The 27640-nt window shown below is 43.7% G+C and overlaps 1 protein-coding gene across 2 annotated transcripts in view; it reads left to right on the top strand.

Annotated features, from left to right (window-relative positions):
- Nucleotides 1–27640, top strand: part of TMEM131 (transmembrane protein 131) — an 892454-nt gene that overhangs the window by 286647 nt on the left and 578167 nt on the right. For both annotated transcript variants that reach the window (XM_069204268.1, XM_069204267.1), the window contains exons 6-7: nt 8670–8786; nt 11309–11431. In XM_069204268.1, coding sequence (XP_069060369.1) covers nt 8670–8786; nt 11309–11431 — 240 coding nt within the window. The remainder of the gene's footprint in view (nt 1–8669; nt 8787–11308; nt 11432–27640) is intronic.

The raw sequence follows: 27640 nt of genomic DNA, 5'->3' as shown, positions 1-27640 counted from the left end.
CCGGTGAGGTGAACACGTGGGTGCGTTCATCTGTTGACACTCTTAGTTTGGCAGGGAATAGTAGTGCATACTTTATGACATGTTCACGGAGGCGCTGCTTTATTTTGGCATAGGAGTCCTCATACTTAAACGGGCCTTTGTTGCGGAACTGCTGCAGTATAGCATCACGGTCTCTGAAGTTCAGGAACCTGGCTATTAACGGTCTTGGCGGTTGGCCCGGAACCGGGGGACGCCCCAGGATCCTGTGCGCTCTTTCTACAGAAAAGAACTTTGATGGGGCCCCATTCAGAACCTCTTTGATTAGCGAGTGTTCCAGCAAGAGTTCTGAGTTTTGATCCAGTGATTTTTCAGGGAATCCCAGGAACCGTATGTTGTTACGGCGGGATCTGCCCTCCGCCTCCTCTGCTCTTCTCAGCAGTGTCTTTACTTCTGCATCTAGGCGGAGAATTTGTTTTTGGTTGTCCGCTACTGTGGGGGCCAGTTCACGTAGCACCTCTTCCGTTGACTTCACCTTTTCGGATAGTTTGCGATGGTCTACTCTGAGGATGTTCAGATCTTGCGATACCGTGTCTATCCTGCTCTCCAGTGAGGATTTAGTGTCCATAATTGCCTGTAACACTTTCTCGAATTGTGAGGAGTAGGCCTGGAGTGTGCTTTACAGTGACTGCAGGGTTGGTATGAGTTGTTGATCGCCGGGTGCTGGTCCCTGTGTGCTCCGGTCTTGGCTTTTCGCCGATTTGGACTTCCTGGCCATTTTACCTTATTTGTAAATGTCCTTTAAGTGGATGTACTGCACCACTGGGTGCAACCGGGCGGATGACTTCGCTGGTAGTGCACCGATGCCTCGCTGTTGTGTATCCTCGTTTCATGTGCACCCATGGGGTCGCCCACGTTCCCCGGGCAGGTCAGGCGGGGGGCTGCACGTCCTCACGGGCCATCGCCGATGTGCGCTCCAAGTTCTGAGATTTTGGCCCTCCTGTTGGTCTCCGAGGCAGGTTCCGGCTCGGGCGGGCAGGGGCCCTCCGCCGCTGGGCCCGCCGAGCAGCGTGGGCAGGAGAGGAGGAGGGGGGGCAAGACCCACTTGCCCTTACCGATTCCCCCGCTGACGACAGTTCCCAGGCCTTAGATCCTCTAGTGAGATGGGGGGGGAATTCCTCCCGTAGGCGTGTGTTAAACGAGCTCAGAGTGCTCGTGGGATCACCGCAGCAGTCAGGCGCTCCTGCGGTGAGGCGGCGCCGCACGCCGTGTGCCAGTTCCAGGCCCAGTCCGGCCGCGCGTGTGCCCCGCAGGCTTTAACAGTGAGTGCTTCTTGTGGCCCCCGTGTTCTCTCTGGGGGGGGGGGGCGCCTCGCTTGTGGATGTTGGGGGGGGGCACACCCAGAAGGCCCAGGCAGGTAGGTCTCAGCTTCCGCTGCCCCCCCATCCAAGCATCTATGTTGATCTATGTTGAGGAGGGGAGGGGGGAGCGAAGGGGGAGCAGGGCCCAGATATGGGCTCACTACTCCCCAATACGAGCCCCTCCCGCTGCCGCGCACCCACCTTATTACTGAGCACACCGGTCGGAGCTCGGAGCACCGCCTCAGGAAAGATGGCGGCCGCGGCTCCTCCGAAGACTCAGATTCTCTGGCAGCCGCACCCCGCAGCCGCCCGACTTCAATCGGCTCTGTTGATGGGGAGCGGGGTTTCACGGAGCGGAGCCCGTCTCCGCTTCTAGGTAATGGCGCCCCGGGAGCGCCCTGCAGTTGTTTATTCGGCGAACCCAAGACGGAGCGCTTGACTAAGCGTCCTTCCCGGTCGCCATCTTGGCTCCTCCCCTACTTCAGTTAAAGATTACTTGCCTTTTGAATATTCCCCGGCGCCAGACTGGATCCTGGAAACTTCACGGCAATCCTCTTGTTTGCCGCCAGGAGGTGCTGTGCGGCTCTTTATTGGCTCCTCGCTGCCCAGAAGGGACACAGCAAAGCCAACGTAAGTTCCATTCTATCTGCGACTTCTGATGCAGAACCGAACCTCCGCTCTCACCTTTCACTGTCTTGCGATCCCCTAAATATTTCTACAGTGTGTTAGGGAGTTATGTCCCCTCCAAAAACTACAGGCTTTAAACCATGCCACAACTGCCGGAAGGAGATATCGCTCACGAACCCGCACAACTTTTCTCTGGTACCTGCACTCCATCCACAACTGTAAATTCAGCAACAAATGTGACTTTATGCATCTGAAGCCTTTGAGGACAAAGTGAGGAGGGCATCCAGTCTCAGTCACCTTTAAGTCATACAGCTTCTGCTTGTGGGTCAAGTTTTTTGCTTTTGCAAGTATAAGTTACTCCTATATCTGCAGGCGTTTACAATCATCCTCATTGGTTATTTACTCCTGTTTTGCGTTAATTTTAGCAGTAAAAAAATGTTGAATTGAGTGTTTACTTGAAATGTACTAATTCCTTCGGTCACCTCCCCGTTTTCAGGCATTATAGGAGAAGTTCTTTCTCCACTCGGGATCCTGTCCCCATGTGAGATAGTTGAGAATAAAAAGTTAGGATGCATTTGTACTTCAGCTCTACTCAAGCGACAGAATACCGCTGTATTCTCTGCTGGTGGACAATACTAATTTAGGAGTACATCTTGAAGTGCCAAATGTTTATGAAATCTGTGTATTTTGTGAATTATGTTCCTGTTAATCAGTGCAAGTCAACTAAACCCTACTTGCCATTTGCTCTGCACGTCCCATTTTTTTTTTTATGGAAGGACAGCGTAGTGCAGTATCCACTGAATGGTATGCCGAAGAATAATCTAAGACATACAAAAATGCCCTGTTTAATTTATTTAATGGGGTGAACTTTTTCTGGAAATTGTCTATTTTATGACTGTGTGACAAAAAGGCAATCCTTTAACCAGGTGTATCTAATAAACTGCGTTTCTGGAAAAATGATTATACGAGAACAATGTGATAACAAATATTCATTTTTATTTTGCTTTTCATGCGGGACCTCGACGTTGTATGCAGTGTAATCCGACACAATGCCTACGTAGCTTCAGAGCTACTGACTTTTGTTGTATTACTGTCTCCGGTGAATGACTGTTGCCTTACTAACACAAAGTAGATGATCCTCTGCTTTCCTATTTTGCTATTAAGTAAAATGCATCTAATTTCTTAGAAGTAAAACCTTTAAACACTCAAGTCAGGTTCCTAAAATGTGTATTTTCGGTAATGACTGCCAGTACTGAAAAAATGTGGTACATATTGTGGTGAGGAGCTCCTCCATCTCTCTCACACCTACTGTGCCTAAGTATCATTTCCTTCATTCTTTGTCTCATTTAAATCGTGAGTGAAAGCCGTAATTCTTCCAGTGTAGATTTATACCCTCTGCATTTGTGGATTCTTCTTTTATTGAAGAGAAATGGTCATGTCATTTGTCACAGTTCCTATGTTGGCCAAATATCTGATACTTAAAAGAAGCAGAACTCCTTAGAACCTTCAAGCCCTTATTCTAACTATAAAGGGGGATCCTTCTAAAAGACTAGTCTACTATTAGATAAACTTTAATGGTGTCTCCCTTTGTGTTCTGCGACCTGTTAAATCCGAGACAATTAAACTTCCCTGTTCTTTCCTATCCCACAGTCTTCCTTTCTCACCTTGAATGCAGAGAAACCTGTTGGATGTTTAATTGATAAAATAATAATATTTTCATGCAGTGCCTATATCTTTGTCCTTTGGCAAGTCTGCTAGGGGTAAGAAATTATTCAAGCTGTTTAGCCTCTGTTTTTTCAGTTTCTCTTATTTTGTGAAAAATTGACCATGTTGGATTTGTCTAACTTCATTTCATGAGAGACAAAGCTGAAATGTCTGTGCATCTGGAATATATTCAATTAGCTGAAATCAATGCGTTGCTTAGTAAACAGTTTCTATGTAGGCAATGATTCTTTAATTCAAGAACGGATTCTCCAGGACTGTTAGGTGATACTCCAAAACATATGCAGCAGTCTTTCTTAGTGTAATCTCACTTCTTTCTGTACAGATTGGATTTAGGGCTTCATTATATGATCATAAACTAGAGACGCAAGATATCCTTATCTGCAACATTGGTTCTATAGACTGAGTATCTGCTTTATTTTGAGTCCCACCCTTGAATACATATCATGCTTGTACATATTTGTAATGAGATAGAAGATGCGCAAATAAGAGGTGTTGGCTCCTATCTGTATCATTTGGCAGGTGAAATTAATATCTTGCAAAGTGACCTGTTGAAGAATATTCAATTGCTTTTCATGTCTTACATTTTTTTTTCTTACTTTATTTGTGATTTATTTGCAAACTTGTAAAAAAATACATTCACCATTGGCATAATCACCTCATTTAGATCCAACACTTTGCCATATCTTGATGTCACTTACTACAAAAATAGCACGTATGATAGTTCCTCTGATGCTCTCCCCTGCATCCCACCTTAATTTAAAAGATCTCAGCCCCTTGGTAATACTAAATGTCTTTCTATCGTGTATGTTCTGTTTATTGCTCCTATGCCTGGAATTGCCCCCTGGTGGATCCTGGCCCTCCCACATCTGACAAATACATTCTTCAAACCCCTCCATATCCACAGATTTTCAAACCATAAACAGTCTATTGGGCCATCTCTCACCACCCAACCCCAAAAGGGACGTGGCCAGCAAGATGTTGCTGGCAGTCCTGGAGGATGTTAGGGCCTCTCTGGTTCAACTGATGCATTATGGGTCTGGTGCAACCAAGTATGTTATCCGTGCTGGTCTGGATAGCACAGATTGCATTGTCACAGTGATTGGTACCTGTGTTGTTCTTCATAGACATGCAGGTGACGTATATTATTTGCTAATGGATATGCCATTTTATGCTCTAGCATTTTTGGAGAGAAGATAGAGTCAACTTTCTAATGGTTTAAGGATAGCAGAGCTACAGCACGTTCTTTAGGGCTGTTGACACCTGCCAATCAGTTTCTGCATATATTCTGAACGTTTAGGGACTTTACAAGAGGGCTGGCTTATAGACCTTCCTAGCTAGTGATGCAGCAGACAGCCCAGTCTTTTCAGGCCTGAAAACATGGATCAGGAGGGCAGCTTGTGAGCCAGCAGAGTCCCCTGTTTTATAACTCATCTTCTCCTGTTAAAACGGCCAACACACCACTTTAATTTCCCCTCAGGGGCACATGCCCAACCAGTGGGCAGGATTCAATACTTCCTTCAGAGTTGATGATTCTTCACATCCAAAAGATGACTCTTGCAAATTATTTGAACAGGCTGTAGCTTGCCTTTTTTCTCTCCCCCATCCAGTATTCCTCCCACTCTCTAACAATTTTCACCAGAACATATACCTTCCCGGCCACAGAAGGTACACCTACTGCTTGTTAAGAGTGCCATAGACATGGTACTGGATTTAGAGAAAAATAGGGGGGGGGGGTTACTTGCTATTTTCTTGTCCTGAAAAAGGATGGGAGCCTCAGGCTTATCATGGACATCTGACTATATGTAATGCCTTCTTGTGGGTTGACAACTACAAAATGTTTTCATTGACTTAGCTCCTCTATCTGCTCGGGACCTGGGAAACTGAATGCTGTCCTTAAACTTTGCAGGATGCATGTTTTCAAATACCTGCCCCACAGTTCAACTTGTTCTTCAGGGTGGGTCAGGAGCAATTTAACTTTGCTGTGCTCCCTTCAGCTTTACCAGCTCACCTCAGGTGTTCACGAAAATGATGGTGTTGGTCACCGCCTGTCTTCAGAGATCAGGAGTTCCTGTATTCTCGTACCTCAGTGACTGGCTGCTAAAGATGGCCTCACAGGAGTCACTCAATGACCTCCTAAGAACAATGACCACATTTCTAACATTTCTATCATTGTTGGGTTTCACTATAAATGAGCCACAATCCCACTTGATTCTCTAACACATGGAAGTTTAGAGCTTTTACCTTGCAGCTATGTTTTAGGCTCAGTTTTGGATCCAGGTGAGAGTGGCTGAGGCTTCTTGGCCTATTCGCTCTCGGCTTCTTGGCGTATTAGCTTAATGTGTCTTCCAGCTACACCAGATGGCACACTTGAGCCAAGCAGTGAAGCCTGATATCATAATGGGCCCAAAATCAAGGCTCTCTTTCTGACACAATCCAGGCCTTGTAGGTGACTGCTCAAGATCTACATTGATGGCTGACTGATCACATTTTATCTTTCAGCAGGCCACTCTATCTTTCCCACAAAGAGCTAACAGTGGGAACTGATGCTTTGCTGTCGGGTTGGACAAAGGTGGAGTGTCACGAGGGGAAGGTGGAGGTCAGAGGGCTCTGGCCTTCAGTAGAAGGCGGCTCTACAGCAGCCTACAAGAGACACTAGCCAGTCGCCTGGCCAGGAAGGTTTTCTTGCCTTCCATCATGAGAAGACTGCACCACCTCCATGCGTTATTGCGCAGTGCAGGGCCAAGTGGGGCCCTTTTCCAGGAGGCTTTGTGCTTCTGGGGGTGGCTAGAACAAGAGAGCATCTTTTTGGTCTCTAGCCACCTGACAAGGTCCCTGAATTGCACAGTGGACAAACTAAGCAGCTGTCTCACAGATGAAAACTGTTGTCTACACCCTTAGGTGGAGCATGGCATCTTCCAAAAGTGAAGGGAACCCTGGCTAGATTTTTTGCCACTATCAAGAACGTAAAGGGCGTATGATTTTGTGCTTTGGAGCTTCCACAAGAACATTTTGTAGAAGAATCAATCTAATTGGATTGTAACAAGGGAATCGTGTACCCCTTCATTCCACTACTGTTTCTGCCCTAAATTCTGAAGATCAAGCAAGACTGGACCCATGTCACCTGGTAGCCACAGATTGGGCCAGCAGTGTGGAGTACCCGAAAAGTGTGAGCATCTGTCCATTGAAAAGGATAGCACTTCAGGGGTACGTCCTGTTCCATCAAATAGGGCAGAGTCCTCCATCCACATTTGATTAACTTCCACCTCCATGCTTGGAGATTAAGTGGAGGCAGCTAACTGCTTTTGATCTGCCACCTAAGGTGGTAGATGTCATTTTCCCCATCAGAGGCACCACCATGTATTCAATCTACACTTTGACATGTCCGTAACTTATTGTGGTCTGCAGGATATTGAACTCTTACAAGCAAAGCTCTTGGACGTTTCCCTGTTTGTTTTGTCTTTGGAACAGCAAAGCCTTGCAGTTTGCACTGTAAAAGATTGTGAGGTTTTTTTTTTACCCTCTTCATTTGCCGGGACAACTTTCCTTGTTCAAATCACCTGTTGTAAAGAGATTTATTCAAGGTTTCTCCCAAACTGTTTTAATGCCAGAATGGGACCTTAATTTGGTCTTAACATTCCTCATTTTTATGCTATGTGCATCTATGCATGGCTACTCGTTTTGCTTCCTGAACTTCAAGATGATTGTGATCGAGAGGTACCTTCAAGAGGCGAGACTCCATTGGTTGTACCCCATATATTCATATATAGATCATACCAAGTACAGTTGAGTGGACAGCCAACTTTTTGTGAAGTTCTCTGGAGCAACGAAAGGAAAGGCCGTGCAGAAGAGAACCTTGTTGCGGTGGATAGCTTCTGCCTTAAGATCTGTTACACCCTGACCTAGAGGCAGCCCCCAGAATGGTCAGAGGGCCAATTCCACCATGTGCAAGGTCACTACCACTGCATTGTTGTGGTAGGTGCCTGTCATTGAAATCTGCCAGACTGCATTGTGCAGATAGGTGCATACGTTTATGAAGCACTGCTACATTGACAGCCAGGTCTCGTGGGGCATACAATTTACCTCTTAGTTCTGCAACACCTTTTGGTCCGAATCACTCCACAGACCCTCCAAGTTAGAGGTACTGCTTTGGTATCTATTCTAAGGTGGGGAATCTGCAATTAGAAGTATCCTAAGAAGAGCTAGTTACTTATCTTTTGTAACTCTCTCTGGTGGATTCTTTTACTTACCGCAGACTCCCTACTGCCCTCCTGCCTCTGGTTTTGTGGAGTGGCTTCTTATTTATATCTAAAAAGGTCCCAGGTTAGAATTCAACACTGCATTTAAAGGCAGTAAAGGGAAAAGACAAGAAACTGATGTTAGTGTGCTGGGGTGGCCAATACACATCGCTCCGCTCCATCACTTCTGAGCACTGTTACAAAAATCTCCAGATCCACTTTGGAGCCTAGGAGATATTCTAAGGTGAGGAATTTGCTGTTAGAATATCCACCAGAATGAAACTTACTGAAGATAAGAGACTTGTTTGTTACAAAATAAAGTTATTTTATTTTAACATGCTATTTTGTGCATGTGTAACCACAATTCTTCCTTTATTTGACTTTTATCATACCGATTTGATTAATCCAGAGTGCCAAATTCACTAAAATCCATATATATAGCAATTCTTCTATCATGTCTGTCCAAAAGAAATAAACGTCCTAGTGATCTTCCGAATATTTTTTCCTACAAATTGGTCTTAAGTCCCTTAAGACATGAAGCACGTGTCTGACGTAAGGCGTGTGCGAGTTTAAAAAGTTTAATTTGTTACATATAAAATCTTTTTCACCCCAGGCCTTCAAAGCTTCCTGTTTGTCCGTATCCATACATTAAGCATGGCTTGCGCTCTGAATTAAATGGTTAAAATGTATTAAACAGGCTGTTTCTAATTTTCCTTTATTAATGGTGCTGTTTTTCTGGTTGCAGAAAATTCTCCCTGGAGGAAATACGTCGTTTGATGTTGTATTCCTTGCAAGAGTAGTGGGAAATGTGGAAAACACTTTATTTATTAACACTTCTAACCATGGGATGTTTACCTACCAGGTGAGTGAAGAAACGAAAAGGCATGTGACATTTTAGCCGAGGTACGCCTAAGCAGGGTGCGCTGTATTTTTGGTGTAAATTGTAGCCTGTAGCCCACTACCTGCGTTCACAATTTAGTAATGACAGACTTGGGAAAGGTGAGAAGTTATGGAGCAGTAGTCACAGTATTACTCTGTTCAGATCCTGTTCACAAGTTATGTAGATGGTTTTGAATGTCAGTGTTTACTTTGTTCTCTTTCCGTTAATAAACGTGTCACGCAGATGCATTTTGGTATTAATCCAGGCAGTTGTTTGTACCTGATGAATACAGCACGCAAAGCGGTTGCACCTAACATAGGCGTTGTAGAACTAATGGTGTGCATTCCCTGTAGTTTAACTTGAATATTTTTTGCGAGCATTATTTTTTGTATTTGGTTTGTTCTGTGCTTCTTTAGTTATCACGCAAACTGTAACATCAGGGCCACTTGAGTTGTGCTGCAAGATTGACTGAATAATGCAGCGAGAACAGGTCAAGTTATGCTGCAAAATCTGCGTTTATTTTGACTTATCACTGGTGTTACAACACAGTTGATCCAAGTCATTTATGAAATGGGTTGATTAAGAAATAAATGTATTCACTTTCGTGCAGTAATAGTCAAAATGTTAATGTCTAGAATTGACCGGTTCTTTATTGAATGGAAGTACAGAAACGTCATTATAAAAACACCCACCCCTAACACTAACAGATTTTTCGTTAAGCATGTTTTACACTTGGCAGACCACAAACCTACATGTGCAAGCTGTTTAAAGTTGCACCGCTTGTCTTTTGTCCCTCCAGTCGGTTTTAAAACGTGTTTCCTAGAATTCTTACACCTTTTTTTCTGTGTATTCACAATTGGATTTTGTTGATTCACCAGTTACAAGTGGGAAAATCAATTTAAAGGACTGTTGCTTTTCCCAAGATAATTATACGCTTACCAAGAATCTTTTTCAGGTTCAAGACCTTGAACGCTGAAAACAAATGCAAAATGTTTGACGCCCAGTCAGTGTCTTTGAACCGTCTTGAAAGAACATTGTGATGTAAACGTGAATTTGCTTCTGCATGAATGTAAGAACTTTTCGTGACGGAGGATAGATACATTTTCCCTTCTGCGCTGACTGAAAAGTATTAAAATTCTTGTTTTTAAAGTCTTGATCCAGCAGGTAAAAGCGAAAAGGTGACCAGTTAACCCTTGGCAGTTCTTATGTGCCGTATTGGAATCCATACATAAGCAGTGATTGAAATGGAAAAACAGAACTGCAGGTACTCTGTGCCGCAGTACTCGCTTGTTTCTGAGAAGTGGCGGTACTCGCCAATTAAAAGTATTATATTTTTCTTGAGAAGTGCTGGCACGCTCCCTCTGAAAATAAAAAAGCGCCGGTACTCAGTACCGGCCCATTTAAAGCACTGCACATAAGGGAATGAAGACTAAGGTGACTGGTAACACCATTAATGTGCTGATATTTCCCATAAAACACCTTGGTTTTAGTGGCGGGCTTGCCAGACATCTTTGGCTTGCTAAGTCAGTATATTAGATTTGAATATTGACGTAATATTATGCATCACAAGTCAGGCGCACAGCATTTAAAAAAATTAAAAAGTAAATGGTGGGTGCGGTTTTGAATGGTACATTGGCATGCCTGGTTAATCGTTTTCCTATCTTTTCTCCGATTTCCATTTGTTGTGTGAGCGGATGAAGCCTGGGATGATAATGTAAACATTTCAAGAAAGATCTATTTGATGGTTGTAACGTTAATGCAACTGTTTAATTATTCAGATGGTTTACTGCTTATGCGTTAGTTTCCTTTCTTGGGTGTGTGCAAATGAATGTGATGCAAATATTAACTGCAAGAAGCCTGCCTCCGTGAGCGTTGTGCCCATTTTTGCACTCGCCCATTAGAAATTGAGCGCTAATTCCACTCCTGCTGTTCTGGCCTGGGCACTTACTACGTTGTTCTCGTTCGTGGTAATTGCCAGGCATGCCAGCGACTCCCCATCATCTCGCACCTTGCAACCGGGAGGGCACTAATGCCACAGACCAGCTTTGAGCATACATTATCTGCAGCAGGCGAAGTTTAGGCACTTTTAAGAGACCAGTGATGTCAGCTATCATTCGTTATAGCGATGGACCTCTCGATCCCCAAGTGTAAGAAGCACGGCAACTGAACGAGAGCACCCTGCTTTATTATCTACATGCATTGGGTGTAGATTTTTGAGCCCTTAGGTAAACTTGCAAGGAGTGTTAGGAAGGAATGCTCCTGGATATATTTCAGCTCCTGGAACTGAAAACAAGAACCATGTAACCTCTCGATGTTAAGCAGTCCGTCGTGTAATATACTTGTGGCAGCCGGACACCGGGGCTGATTTAATTGGAGAGCTGACACTTACCTATTGAAAGATGGCGCTGACGGTTTCCAATTGCATGACTTTAGTTACACTTTCTGAGCTGTGCGGACAGGTGGTAAAGTATCCTGTTAAACAAGTCTTTCTTTCATTTTAACAGGTTTTTGGTGTTGGAATTCCAAACCCCTATCGACTACGCCCCTTTATCGGGGCTAGAGTTCCTGTGAATAGTAGTTTTTCTCCAATCATAAATATTCATAATCCTCACAGCGAACCTTTGCAGGTGAGAATCCTTCTATACATTGCCAGTAAAGCCAAGCACATTCGTTTTGTTGTCGCTATATGTATATAATGATGAATGCTCTGCTAAAGTATCCAAGTGATCGATTTGATGAATATTTTAGTTAATTATGTGCTGCTGGATTGTTTAAGAAGTGGTCTTCAAACTGTGTATGCCGACCCTCCTTGACTAAAATAACGTGCTCCTACTTTCAGGTGACTTTTCTGCAAATATTTGGGTACAGTAGGTTAAGTGATTACTTTTGTCAGAAAACTAAAACATTATAGTGTGCCTTAGAGTTAAAACTGAAAAAAATGATGCTCAGTGGATTTTTCTAAATTTCCTATGATAAACAGACCAGTGCTAGCAATTGTTAATGCAGAGGAATAGATTTTAAACTTTTAAGCATTGAAAAAACGTTTTACCTTTTTGTGTACGTTGCGTAGTTGTGACACGTGTGTAGTGACAGGAGTAGGAAATGCCTTAGTCCTCCTCCTTGCCTTAGCAGGAGAAGATTTCAAGACATCCTTTACGCAGCCCAGGAGGTGTTGCTTCTCGTTACCAAGAAAACTGCCTTCGAGTAGCACTTTACATTGAGAATAATGTATGATGTGAGAACCAATCTTGTAGGGTGGTGTCCAGATTGATAATCCCTTTAGGTGGTGGAGCACATTATGGAGACTGGCTTTCATTTGACCTCATCTTAATGCACTGCATTATTAAAGTGCTTGTTTCTTAAGCAAGCGCGCCATCAGCAGAACAAACCACTGTGTGGTTATAGCAACCCCCTGCCTGCAAGAGGACCATCCATGAAAACCAAGAACAGATCAACCTGAAAAATCACAGATTCATCGTCATTACTTTAATTTGGGAATCACTCATTATTAATCTCATTATCTCACCTCCACAGACAGTATAACAGTTGTATTTTTCTTCATTGCCCTGTTTATATAATTTGTTTTCTTCTCAGTATATATCATTTTCTTGTTCATATTGAAATGTCTATACTGTGTGGCAGGCAGAATAATTATTTTGGTTGCTTTAATTTGCTTTATTATCCAAATATTTGACTATACACTTAGAAATGTAAAACAAATTCAAGTTGAGTTTTGTATTATGCCTTAAGTAAATATTGCATGTTATACACATAATCGGTTTTCTGTCATTTTAGTCGGCTTTGATGTTTTTAGGTCGCACACAGGGAGCATTTTAGCTGTCTGCTGTCGAAGCACCTATGGTGAACAATAGCAATTCTTATAGTCGACTTGGTCAGCCCACTATATATCATTGGTTGGCTTTCATGCCAATCATATTTGATTGCTTCTTTTTCAATAGTTTTTTTTCCGCCTTCTATTGTTTGTCCCTTCCCTTGAGCACAACTTTTAAACATCCCTTTGATTGAATAACTTGTAGCCTTCCACTTCTTACATTCAGTGAACTGCATTTTAGGACTGGTGTCTGCAAAGACATTTTGATTTACTAAAATTTTATAGGTAATATACTTATGTGCATCTTTTGGTCCATTGGTCTTTTATCATTCTCATTTCTCTTGCACCCACTACTGCACAGAGCATGGGTCAGTTCATTTTAGGCCTTTAGGTAACTTCACTGTGACTGACTGCATTCAGGCCCTTAAAAAACAGATTTGCACACAGTAGTTCTCTTCAGTGGCAGGGTCTATTCTGGAAATATGTTTTTATAGTAAAAAATATATATCTGTTCATGACATTTCTTTGTGTCACCCTGGCATGGACATGGCAGCTGTCACAACATTAATGGTTTGCACAAGCTATGGCAAAAAAAATAAGCATTAACAAAGCCAAAAGGCTGGCAGCCAATACCCGACCTATTGCACCCCCCAAAATAAATATATATATATATACACACACTCTCTCTCTCTCTCTCTCCCTCTCTCTCTCCCTCTCTCTCTCCCTCTCCCTCTCCCTCTCCCTCTCCCTCTCCCTCTCCCTCTCCCTCTCCCTCTCCCTCTCCCTCTCCCTCTCCCTCTCCCTCTCCCTCTCCCTCTCCCTCTCCCTCTCCCTCTCCCTCTCCCTCTCCCTCTCTCTCCCCCTCTCTCCCTCTCCCCCTCTCTCCCTCTCTCCCTCTCTCCCTCTCTCCCTCTCTCCCTCTCTCCCTCTCTCCCTCTCTCCCTCTCTCCCTCTCTCCCTCTCCCTCTCTCCCTCTCTCCCTCTCTCCCTCTCCAGTGTGTTGCATAGGGTTAGCAGACTTCAGTCACTGGCTTGCCTGACAGTTGTGAGTGACAGCATTTTGGTCTTGCACAGTTTGCATATCTGTACAATAAGCCTGAAGCGGGTATCAACCACTACTGTTTTTTAGTATTCACCTCCCTTTTCACTAAATAATGTCTTATAGAGTTTGCCTTCCTGAATGTAATTTTGGGTTTCTTGCTGATATTTTCACCTATGACGGGATAGTTTCTGATGAGGTGCCAATGTGTAAGTGCCTTCACACCCGTAGGTGCTTTACCTGGTAAGTAGTTATAAATCTCACTGTTATTCTTAACTCTGTCTTTCCTACTATGCTTGAAGATAATTTCACCTGTTTTAGATTGGAGGCTCTAGACTTTGCAGTGGCTAAGGTGAACTCTGAGTAGTCTGTTGCTCGTAACCTTGATACCATTTTACTCTAAATGGTTTCAACTTCAGCTTGGGTGCCTCAAATGCGCCGTGCCCTCACCAGTTCTCCATAAGGGATATATTATTTAAGGGCCATCGGGTGGAAACTTTACGCATGAACATAGTGTTCCCTGGGGTTGGCTTCCTACATACTGTAATCAACAACTTAAAATCTTGGACCTTAATTCTATTGTCCAGGAAATCTAGCTGAGTCCTACTCATTTGGCATGTAAAATGCAGGTTCACGCTATTGTCATTGATGACCTCCACAATTCGATCAACAGTATGTTCATCCCCGCCAAAGAACAAACAGGTCATTGATGGATCTTACCTATAGTAAGATCCAATTTGTTGACTCACAAATCTCTGTACTTTGAAGTACTTGCTCCTCCATCCAGCCCATATGCAATTTGCATAGCAGGGGGCGAAGCATGTACCCATCGCTGGTCCTCTATCCTTTTGCAACAGTTCTCCATTAAAGAGATATGTCAAACACCATTCTAGCATTTGAGAAGCATATTGTGTGAATCAAATTTCAGTGGATGTACTTGCAAAAAATTCTTCACTTTTTTCTAGGCCATCTACACTGTGGTATGCTCGTATATAATGTCACATCCAAGCTCATCATAAGCATGTCTTCCTCCCACAGCATCTCAAGAATTAATCTGAGGTAATCTGTAGTATCCTTTATATATGATGGGAGGGACTTCACCAGGTCATAAGTGATCAGTGTAAACTGAGGTATTTTAAAACAAGGTTCCTAATGCAGCTATGATATGTTTCTTTGTATCCTAATGCACTTTGGGGATAAGATAAAAAATGGGTATTATTGGCTCATCCACTCTCAAAAGTTGTATTATTTCCAATTTAGCAACTCTGAATCTCTCCATCCTACCAGTTGACCAGAGAAGTCACTTTTCACCTTATCGTAAACTTTCAAGAAATCCTTGAGTAACACTGCTTATCATTCATATGTGTGTAGGCTTCTGTAATACATCTCACTGTTTGTCTTTTGCCATTTGTACAGCAAAATCTTTAAGCATAGGATTGACACAGTGCCATCCTCGCTGAGCTGTAAAATGACAAAAGCCATTCACTCTCTTCCTTTTTTGCATAATTGATACATCACTCTAACCCTGAAGGGGCTTTGTTTTGACTTATACTGGGTGCTCCAGTATATCTGGACAAAGCTAAACCCAGATGAAGAGCTATATTGATAGCGAAACACATATCAGGGGTTGGTTGGCTTGGATGGTATTTTACTAGTCCAAAACTGCACAGCCAATACTGTGCCTGGAGTGGTGAATGGCTTCGTCCGGTTGTGTTTCTTTGGACCTCCGGTTCCATTTGGGAAACCCTCCCCAACCCCATTGGTATTGTTTCCGATTGCGTTACCTTTGTCCCTTTCACTACAGGATCAAAGGAGTCTCTGTCTAACCAAACTTTTCAGTACAGGCCCTCTGGGCCGCGCCCTTATTGGTGGCCATTTTGTCCATTCTACACCTCGGAGAATGAAAAACTGATGGAACAGATGCCTTTCTGTTTCTGTCTGAAGTGCTGTTCCAAATTTCCTTAGACCGACTAACATCAGGTCTGTAATCTCTGCTTGTTGCCGGAGCACAGGGAGGAAGATTGTGAGGCCTGCCAATCCTTCAAGTCAGAGAAGACTCTGTGCAACAGAAGAGCACATCGGCGAGAAATGCAAAGGCAGGAGACCGAGAACACGCCTGATATTTTCGGTATCCAGGACACCATGTCATACAATGGAGCAGGAGATCCAGGGGGCCTCAGCTGCAGAGGAGGAGTCATTCCCCATGCAAGATTCCAACTCTGAGGCTGATGTGACACTCGAAATGCAGGACATTCCTGCGGGGCAACAGATCATGAGTAAATCACTCTCTACTCCACCCAAAAAAAAACACCACTTCAGAAGTGAAGGCTATTGAGCTGCCACTGCATTCTAGCGATGGCAGGCACTGAAAAACATTTTTGGACGCTCCACTCTCTGACTCGGCAATGAAACCTAAGCCTAAAGTACCCACTTCCACACACAGCTGAGCACTGGCTCTGGCACAGAAGGCTTCCACTTCCCATTTGGCACCGTCTCTCTTGGCACTGAAAAAATCCCCGGCCTCAGCTTCAATAACTTTGGCACGGAAAACAAAAGCCGCTTCAGCACGAATCAACTTGAATCAAAAACTTTTTTGGAATCAAAATCTTTACCGGAGCTAATTCTACTCAAAATGAAGCAACAGCTTCAAAGGAAGCACACTCAGCTTCATGTCCACCCGTAAATGGGGAGGTTTTGGTAAAGACTGTTACCTCCCCCCTTCCAAGAGAATACTCACATTTGAGGAGGTTTTAGAGCAATCTACACCTCCAGTCAAACAAAGGAGAATGGACATAGACATGGAAGAGACTCAGCGACCTCCTGGTACATCTCCACCGGCCACCACACCACCAACACATTCTCTGTCTCCCCAACACTGTCAGGGCGACAATTTGGGCATTTTAAGGATCACAACGTTCCCTCCATCTTTCGCAAGATACAGTAGATGGCATGGCACACTTATATATTGGCATAGACCCTTGATGTCAGTATGATGTATATACTTATACAGACACAGATATAGAGGCTTATCCAATTAGACCATCACCACCTGATGACACTATTTCTTTCACAGAGTTAGTGGGGAGGGCAGCTGCTTACCATCAGGTACACCTTCATCATGATCCTATAGAGTATGGTTTTCTTTTTGAAACATTAACTGCTTCACCCAAATCCACTCAGTATCTCCCCGTGCTTAAAGGAATGCTAAGGCACGCAGAAGACATTTTTCAAGATAAGGCTAGAGCGTGAGTTATTATTCCTGGATTGGAGAAGAAATAGAAGGCCGCTCCCTCTGACCCTGTATACATCAGGAGTCTGATTCTAGCAGACTATTTGGTAGTGATAAACGATAGGGAGAGAGTTAACTCCCAAGCAGCACAAGATGCACTACCTCCAGATAAGAAGAGTAAGCCTATTGATGTTTCAAGAAAGCGTGTCTCAGCTCAAACAGCGACCCACTGGTGCATAGCCAACATGCAGAGACTCCTAGCGAGATATGATAGAGCACAGTGAAACGAAATGGAGCACTCACTCTAGTACCTTCCGTAAGAACAGAAGAAAAGGGGGCAAGAAATTGTTAATGAGGGACACCTCATTTTGAATAGTTCTATACACTGTGCCCTACACCCAGCTGATACTGCAGTTAGGGTTATCAATACTAGTGTCCTGCTACGAAGACATGCATGGTTGCGTATCTCTGGCATTAAACAAGAGGTGCAACAAACAATTTTATATGTCACTTTTGGTAAGGAACATCTATTTGTCCCTCAAGTAGATCAGGCCTTATAGAAGATAAAAAAAGACAACAAGGTGGCCAAATCCATGGGTGCGATTCAGCTTCCCAGCACTCGAGACACTTTTCATAAGCTGCAGTATAAGCCAACCTCTAAAACACCTTCAGTGTAAACATCCTCACCATATAATACGCGTCAGCAACATACATCCTGTAGGAAAGTACCATCTTTTGTTGGCATGTTACCCCTCCAGTTTTACCTGTATGTCAGTATGTTTTTGCCTGTCTCACTGGGTTCCTGCTGGTCAGGACCCCAGTGCTCATAGTTTATGGCCTAATGTGTGTGTCTGTATAGGGCTTGACTGTGTCACTGAGGATGTGCTAATCAGAACCTCAGTGCTTATGCTCTCTCTTCTGTTACATTTGTCACTATAGGCTAGAGACTTCATTTACCAACTTCAGTTGGCACACTGGACCCCCCTTATAAGTCCCTAGTATGTGGTACCAAGGTACCCAGGGCATTGGGGTTCCAGGAGATCCTTATGGGCTGCAGCATTTCTTTTGCCACCCACAAGGAGCTCTGACAAACCCTTTCACAGGACTTCCACTGTAGCCTGCGTGAAATAACGCACACATTATTTCACAGCTATTTTCACTGCACTTAAGTAATTTATAAGTCACCTATATGTCTAATCTTCACTTGCTGATGTTTAGGTGCAAAGTTACTAAGTGTGAGGGCATTCCCCGGGACTTTGTGAGTGCGGGCCGCCATTACACACGTGCACTTCATACAGATCAATACCTATATGTAGCTTCACAATGGTAACTCTGAATATGGCCATGTAAGGTGTCTACGATCATGGAATTGTACCTACATTCCAAAACTGTTATTGGGGAGCCAATTCCATGCATCCTGGGGGCTCCACCATGGACCCCCAGTACTGCCAAACCAGCTCTCTGTGGCTTGCACTACAGCTGCTGCCACCTCACAGACAGGGTTCTGCCCCCCGGGGAGCTGAGCAGCTCAGTCCCAGGAAGGCCGAACAAAGCATTTCTTTTGGGAGGAGGGTGTTACACCCTCCCCCTGTGGAAATGGGTATTACAGGCTGGGGAGGGGTAGCCTCCCCCAGCCTCTGGAAATGCTTTGAAGGGCACAGATGGTGCCCTCCTTGCATAAGCCAGTCTACACCGGTTCAGGGACCCCTTGTCCCTGCTCTGGCGCGGCACTGGACAAAAGAAAGGGGAGTGACCACTCCCCTGTCCATCACCGCCATATGGGTGGTGCCCAGAGCTCCTCCAGTGTGTCCCAGACTTCAGCCATCTTGCTTTGCAAGGTGTGGGGGCACTCCAGGGGCCTCTGAGTGGCCAGTGCCAGCAGGTGACGTCAGAGACCCCTCCTGATAGGTCCTTACCTGATAAGGTAGCCAATCCCCCTCTTGGGTCTTTTTTGGGTCTCTCCTGTGGGTTCTCTCCAGATTCTACTTGCAAGTTTCCAGCAGGAATCCTCTGCAACTACTACTTTGTCCTCTGACCTCGGATCAACCGCAGCCTGCTCCAGGAACCACTGTAACAGCAACAAAGCATCCACAAGGGATACTTTTCTTCTGCAACTTCAGCTCCAGCCAGCAACTGCAACAGTTTCCACGGTGTGCACGCTCTGAGGATTCCCTGTCTTCATCCTGCACCAGAAGGACCAAAGAAATCTCCCGTGGGGTGACGCTCACGCAGACACCTTCTAAGTCGACAACCGGTTCTCTTGGACTCCTCTCCTGATGACGAGCGTGGTCCTTGGAACACAAAGGATGGACCCCATCGTCACAGACTGTCCTGAGGTCCTGCTATCATAATTTGGAGGAGGTAAGACCTTGCCTTCCCCCAGAACGACAGTACTCCTGTGCACCGCGTCTTCTTCACCTCCTGAGGTCTCTGTGCACTATTTGCAAAATTCCTTGGTGCACAGCCTGGCCCAGATCCCCACCACTCTATTCTGCGACGCTCAATTCGCTGAGTTGTTCTTCGGCGGCATGGGACCTTCCTGTGTAGTGCTGCACCAACCGCATTTTGCACCTCCTTTGTCCCCGTGTCCTGGGACACCCGTGGGTCCTATCTGGTTCTCTGAGGGCTCTCTGAAGTGCTGAATGGCCCCTCTTCCTCCTCACACACAGTTGAGGCCCCCAGGTCCTTCCTGGGTCCAGATAGCGCCTAGTTGACGCAGAACATCACTTTGCCGGAACCAAGGCCTGTTGGGGGAATCCAGCACCACAACTCACCTGCATACATCTTCACGACGTGGGACATCCTTTTCATCACACAGGAACCCGCTTGCATCTTCCTAGGGTGCATTTCTGCAGTCTTTGTCCAACCGGGGACTCTTTTTTTGCACCCTCTTCTAGGTTGACAGGGGCTCCTGTCCTTCCTGGAATTTCTTTCGACTTCTGGACTTGGTTTACTTCTTTTGCAGGTCTTCAGGTCCAGGAATCCACTGTTTGTTGTTTGCAGACTTGGTTGGTTCTTGCAATAATTCCAATCACGAGGTGTAGTGTGTCCTAAGGAAACTTGCAGTACTTTACTCCTGCTTTTCTGGGCTCTGGGGTGGGGTAATTTTAATTACCGTTACTGTATTCTTACTCTCCCAGCGATTCTGCACACACTACACTTGTCTGGGGGGGAATCCATGATTCACATTCCACTTTCTTAGTATGTGGTTTGTGTTGCCCTTCGACCTATTTTCTCCCATTGCATTCTATAGCAGTTCCTATTGTTTGCACTATCCTATGTCTAATCACTTGCCTTATTTCGGTGTCTAGTGTATTTATTGTGTATAATACTTACCTCCAGAAGTAGTATTGCCTCTAAGATATTTTTGGTACTGTGTCACCCAAATAAACTACTTTTATTTTTGGTAACACACAGTATTGTCTTTACTTGTATATAAGTACTGTGTAACTATAAGTGGTATTGCATGAGCGTTGCATGTCTCCTAGTTCATCCTAAGCTGCTCTGCTGTAGCTACCTCTATCAGCCTAAGCTGCTAGAACACTACTACTTCACTAATAAGGGATAACTGGACCTGGTATAAGGTGTAAGTACCCAAGTTACCCACTACAAACCAGGCCAGCCTCCTACACATCCTCACACAGAGGATTATACAGAGGATCCTATAGAGGAAGCTGTTGTAGAGGTAAAACAGCCTCCCCTCGAACCTCTGCAATTACCCCCAAACAGTGACTTACTTCTGCTTCCCTCAGAGCACTTCTAGGTGGGTGCCTTCAGTTCTTTTTCCCAAACTGACAACACATCACTACAGATCAATGGATGTTGGATACCATCCAACATGCTTACTGTCTGGAGCTCAGTTCCACACCTCCAAATATACCACCTCGCTCACAAACTCCCACAAGATCACATCACTCTCCTGAAACAGGAGTTTCAATTTCTGCTTGCAAAGGGAGCAAAATAGAACCAGAACCTGTTCAACATCCAGGAACAGGAGTGTATTTGCTTTACTTTCTTATCCCCAAGAAGGATGACTCATTAAGACCCATTCTGGATCTCAGACCCCTAAACCATTACATCATATCTGAACATTTTCATATGGTCTCACAGATTTGTGACCCTTACTACAGCAGGGTGACTTCCTATCAGTGTTCGATCTAAAGGATGCCCATTTCTATTTCCCATTCACCCAGCTCATTGCACACTCATTACAGATGTCTCACCTTGCACAGACAATTTAGTGTTGGGCGATTTGATGCAACATGTACCTGTTAGCAGAACACCTTCCAGGATCACACAGCAATTTTGCAAACCTCAGCAGGAAGTGGCAACAAATGCACAAGTGGGAACTCCACCCCAGAGTCGTACAACTCTACTTCCAATAGCGGGGATTGCCAGACATAGATTTATTCGCAACAAAGGAAAACGCACAAATGCCCAAAAAACGATTTCCACAGCCTCAAGGCACTACTGTATGGATGAATTGGTCAGGAATATTTGCCTAAACTTTTCCACCTATCCCACTCCTTCCTTATGTGGTTCAGGAACTCAGGAAACTACATTCACAGTAAGACTAGTGGCACCCACATGTGCAAGACAGCCATGGTTCATCACTCTACTGGACCTAAAATTGGGATCCTTTACAAGTGTTGGTACAAAATATTATTTTGTATATCCTACATTTACCTAGTGCCAACTTGACATATACTTCTATAAGGTTACATTTAGCAGCCATTGCTGCTTATCTTCAGAACAAACAAAAGTCTTCTCTTTTCAAAGTCCCTGTCATAAAGGCTTTTATGGGAGGGCTTAAAAGGGTGATATCATCAAGACTGCCTCCAGTACCTTCTTGGAACCTTAATGTGGTACCCACTGGACTTATGGGACCACCTTTTGAACCACATCATCCTTGTCCTTTGCAATTTCTTTGTGGAAGGTAGCCTCTTTAGTTGAAATCACTTCCCTTAGAAGTGTAAGTGAGCTCCAGACATTAACCTTGCAAGAAAGTGGTTCTTTTTACCAACCCAAAATTTCTACCAAAAGTAGTATCCCAATTTCATATTAACCAAGGCTTCCGAAAATGGTAAGGACCCCTTCTGGATTTTGTTTGTGAAGGCAGCTTTAGTTCAACTGCACCTCAGCTACAGCTTTGTGGGATGTTGTGGTTTGAAGTGATTATTTCGGAAGACTGACTGAGTTTTGTCGTTGGTCATGGATAACAAACAAATTGAGAACTGGAGTACTTCTTAGATGCTGCAGACCATCCTTACCATTACCATCTGCACGCCAAATGTCCTGGTAGTCTGTTCCCAAAGTCAGCCAGTCGCAGTGGGAAGATTGTTTGTTTTGACCCGGCTTTTGTTTCAAACCTTCTCTAGGTTGTAGATTGTTCTTTTATTTCATAGTGTAGAACAGTACACAAAATGTACACATAATATCTAAGCTTTTGCAAACACAACAACTCCTTCATGCGATAAAATCAAGCTCCTTAGCAGCATACTTTTCCCTACTTTTGCTCTATTACCTTCCAGAAAGTGATGAAAGAGCTTCTTACCTATGACTGAATTGGCCAAGAACTGGAAGGTAGTTTGATGCAACAGATTGTGCTAGAGGCAGAGGAGTGAGGATTAGTGGAGGCAAGCAAAGAGTCTTGAGTGTTGCAAGCAATGTGGGGGGGTGGGACTAATGTTAACTGTAGACTCTTTAGGAGTGTGGGGAATATTGTTAGAGAGGTAAATCCTGCTTTACTTTTTTAAGTTTACAGATTTCATTAAGTAAAAATAAGCAATACAAACTATTGTACATTCTGTAAAAATGAGTAACATACTCTATAATTGAAGAATACATTTAACACTTACTATTTGAAAGCATGAAATTATTCTACTAACTACAGAGACATCAACTAACTTAAATGTGTTTATAAAAGGAGGGAAAATGATTGAGAGAGAATAAGGGGATGGGAAGATGGTTTCAATCACCTTGCACAGCCACATGAGAAACATTTATTATGCAAATAATCTTTTTAATGCAAGTAAAATATAGGTCATACTGCAATACAAGCTTCAGCTATTAAGCAACAACATATTGAACTATTATAAAGAAGCATTTGCAGTGCATTAGGCCTCTCATATTCTTGAGTTAGAGCTATTGGCATTGTAAATTCTTAGCTGAACTTTTCTTGCCACATAAATTGGTCAACCCTGCCTCATAATTTTGTCTTTTCCTTCCATATAATTCCAGTGGCCCAGCATTTAAATAAAACACTTCCATTAACTTTGTTCCTCTATATTAAAACATATACAATTGCCTTATAAACCTTTAGCAGAAATAAACTTTTGCCATTAGAGTGTAATTCTCAAAACACCATAACAAAAATATAATTTGGGACGAATTGGAGGGTGACAGGAAAGAGGGGAGTACGGAGTAAAGATGGAGAGGACAAGTGGTGTAGTAATGGTGTCATGGGCCCTGGAGTATGAAAGGAAAATTATTGACTCCAATTGCTGTAGGAAAATACAGCTGTATCAGAGTTGAATGAGGTCCATAGGTCTCTGGGCCACTGTTGCTCTATTGATAACTATGTCTCAGGAGAGAAAGCACATGGGGCAGAAAAAAAGAAGTGAAAGGAATACAACAGGCAAAAGGAAGAAAAAGAAGGGGTTGCAAAGAAATAAAAGAAAGGAAAGAAAGAATGACAAAAACACAACTCATGGAAGAAATAGAGAAAATGTGTGAGACAAAAGAAAAAAGGGAAGGAAGCAAGCGAACGAAAGATAAAGAGGAAAAACAATGAAAAGTGTGAAAAGAAAAATGAAGATAAGGAAAAAAAACAGGGAAAGGAAGGAAGAAAGATCTGATAAAATGTGAAAGGACCCATAGAGAGTCCAAAGAAAGAGCAACAAAAAAAAACAAAGAAAGCATGAAGGGAAAAGAAAAAATAGTGAAAGAATGATAGATAAAAAAAGAGAAGAACAAAACAAGGAAAGAAAAATACGTTTTTGCGAGTTTGAAAGAGTAGATAGCAAGAGAAAGAGGGAAATAAAAAAAAAGAGGAGTAGAAATAAATAGTTGGAAGAAAGAGTGAACCTGCTAATGTGTAGATTCTAAGAGTTGGAAAGAGAAAAGTGGGGGAGAAATTAAACATTGAGAGTAAACAGAGTAAAGGAAAGAACTGAGAGAGAGAGGTGAAATAGACCCTCCCAAATAAAGATGGCCGCTAAGAATAGATTTTATTGGCTCTCTCACATTCTCAAACAGAAGTCAGAATGTAGAACAGGGGGCACTGCAGAACAAGAGGAGGTGCAGTAGCAGAGCTGTATGTGAACCCCAATACAGCAATATTGGTGCTCTTTAGATCAGGATTGGGGGTTTAGACAGAACTGTGTCCTGGCACAGTTCTGGAATAACAGAAGGGCAGCAGGTGAGAAATGAGAAAGGGAGCTCTTTGTAATTCGTGGTATTGGAATAATGGGGCGCTGCAGGTTAGGGTTGAGGTGCACTGACAGTTGTATGTGGGCTGCAGTGCTGGAATACTAATGGAACAGAAGGTCAGAAGTGAGATATGTTGTTGGAGCTATGTGTACAACCTAGTACTGGCATGCCATTGTTGCTGAGTGTTATCCTGAAGGTTCCCTGGTGAAGCTCTGAGTGGGGCCCAGTATGGGAGTGGCATTGCCTCTAAACCACAGAAGCAGGAGTCCTGAAGTGCGTGTGTGTGAGCCTTAGTACTGAGAAGAAATGTGCAATGAATGTTAGAATTTGACAGATTCTGATGGAGCTGTGGTGGTTTCCATCAACAGTGACGTTTGATGTTAGACTGGCTGAGCTGTATTTTGCTCCTTTGGGTACAGTATTGGCTTGGCAATGGGACTGAATATTAGACTTGAGCAGCTGTAATGGAACTGTATGTGAACAGGGTCCCATGATAGGAAAGGAAGTGACCTCGCGGGGAAGAACTGAGGTCCCACTAATGGAGCAGCAGAGTGAACTGGCTGCAAGAACTGAGGTGCTCTGGCAGACAGCGTGTATGTGTGAATCCTGGAAGTGGCACGGCTGAGGGGTTGGAGTGTGGCACTGAGGTGCACTGATGGAGCTGTGCCCGAGGTCTCAGTACTGAAGCAGCAGATTGTACTGGTCAAGAACTGAGGTTCTCTGGCAGACAGCGTGTATCGGGTCCCTAGCACTGCACGGCTGAGGGCTTGGAGTTTGTGAACTGCAGTGCACTGATGGAGCTGCGTGTGGGATCCCAGTATGGAGCAGAAGGGGGCTCTGTCCCCAAGGATTGCGGAGCCCTGGTAGATCTGGGTACCCAGGCTATAAGCAATTACAAGTGATTGTCTGCCCTTGATCTCTGCACACAGGCAGGCATACTTGGTAAAGAAAATCCAAGCCAGGGAACGGTGGGAGCCAGGCAGCTGAAAGAGGGTGCAGAGAGCCCACAAAGACCAAATGTAACCAAGATAACAGCCTGATCTATAGTCTTGTTTACAGCTAAGCCCAGAGGAAGAATGCTCCGCAAATGAAAAGGGAAGCTTCCCTGGACAGGAGCAGGTAACAAAGTAAAAAAAAAAAAAAAAATGTCCTCTACAGACCATATAAACAGGACAAAGCGTAATTATACAGTAGTTGGTCCCTGGTTCCACACTGAAGGAGGAGGGACCAAGAGGCATGACTGTCCACTAGCAAGCAAGGGTTTTTAAATGACACTGAAACTAGCAAAGAAAATAGCTGGAAGCCCACAAAAGAAGTATACTTAAAAGTAAAGAGGTCGTACGCTTTCGCTCAACCTAAAAATAGATAAGCAACACAGTTAGAAATGTAAAGGGAGCTGAGCACGTTCCTCTCCAGGAGTCTATATTTGTGGTTTATCTGTTTGTACTTTAGAGAGATAAGACATGAACAGACATAAGGCCTCATTACAAGTTTGGTGTATGGGATTACTCCATCACAAAAGAGACGATATCCCATCTGCCGTATTACAAGTTACGTTGTATCCTATGGAACTTTTAATACCTCAGACGGGATATCTGTCACGTTTGTGATGGGGTAATCCCATGCACCAAACTCGTAATGAGGCCCATAATTTGGAAACATTTTAGTAGATAAATCCATAAGAGATAATTGAGTTCTGTCCGCCCTTTGAAGCCAACACCATTCCACCATCTATTATAATAAATGTCATTACCGTTTTCCCAGTGTGACCTACTTTCTCTTATATAAGAAATAGTTTTCATTTTTGAAGTGCCATAGCTGATGTGGAAATAGATGTATTCTATTTTTTAATCTTGATCAAAATGGTGGTTTCTGTTTAGGTTGATTTTCCTAGCCAGTGTTTTTTTTAATTTGTCAATTAAGCCAGCTGCAGTTTATGTTCAGTTCCCTTTTGATGCTCTAGGACAGTGTCCCCACAAAATTATTAGTGCTATCCAGGAACCCCTTTGACGATTTGAACCTCAAAACAATATGCAAAAATACAGAAACATGCATTCAGTAAACAAATGTACATGGTGAAATATTTAATTCACAAATATAAAAAAATTTAATAGGAAGGTTGGAGCCTCTCTAAATTCAGTTGAAGCCACCCATCATCCATATACTATATTCTGTTTGTTGTTCTTGCACTGCTCTCACAAATCAATTTCAGGATACCAACTTAACTTAAACCTCAAATGCCTTTATATTAATAGACAGTTGTAAAATTATCATTTTTACATTTTACTTCTATATTTATTTATAGAAGTGGCGTACACAGTTTAAACTTCTCAAACACACCTTCAAAGCACTACACAACATTGGCCCAGCTATCTCAATAGTTGCTTCTCCTTTCACAAGCCACCCAGACACCTCTGTTTGACCTGACACCTACTTACAGCCCTCTCGCATGCGTAGACCAGATTTGGGAGGCAAGCCTTCTCCAGTATCACAATTCAGTCAAAATTGGGACAGAGGTGGGGGTCCCTGAAGTACAGTCGTCTCCTCTTCCCCAGGCAACAGTTGAACCTCACTAAAGGAGAATGACCACTCAACCTAAACTGTTCCCTTCTTGCACCGACCTACTAATTACGAAATTGCTTGATGTTTAACAAGGACAGTCACCTACACAGAATGTGTGCTTCATCATTGGTTCCACATCTTGTATGCCTAGTGCTCCCGTACAGACTCAACCCTAACCCTTAACCACCAGGGATTGGCGCTCTTATTACCCTTTACCTAGGGGTGATATATTTTAATTGTAAAATAGCCTCTGAGATCCCTTGCTCTTTTATATCTAAGCGTCTCAGGACTAAATTAAAAACAGTAGATGAGGTGTTTTTTGAAAATAAGTACTTCCTCCACACAAATTTCAGCCAGCTCATCTAACTGCCTCTTAGGTCTCTCAGCTTTCTTCAGGAGTGAGTGAATCCCCAAACTCATTCCATTTCGACGTGTTTGTGTAATCCACCCATCGCATTCATACTTACAGACCAAGTGTTTTGGTTGCTGTTCCTTTGTTGGTTGCTGGGGTTATTACCAGGCATACCTATGTTTGATTTTCGAGTTGAATCTTTCATAAGAGAGAGGAGGCAGGTGGAACCTTCTGTCGCACATACTCCAGAGGCTCCTCCCTGGCATCCAAACCTATTCTGGTGGTGCTTTCTCCCAAACATTGCTTCTCAAGCGTGGATCGACCTACGGCTATGCATTAGAGCTTCCCTCTCACTTCTTGAGTTCCTCAAGAATCTGAAGACCTGACTCTT

Source organism: Pleurodeles waltl, chromosome 8 (assembly GCF_031143425.1).
Source record: "Pleurodeles waltl isolate 20211129_DDA chromosome 8, aPleWal1.hap1.20221129, whole genome shotgun sequence".
Taxonomy (NCBI): domain Eukaryota; kingdom Metazoa; phylum Chordata; class Amphibia; order Caudata; family Salamandridae; genus Pleurodeles; species Pleurodeles waltl.
This window is presented reverse-complemented; position numbering and strand designations above follow the sequence as displayed.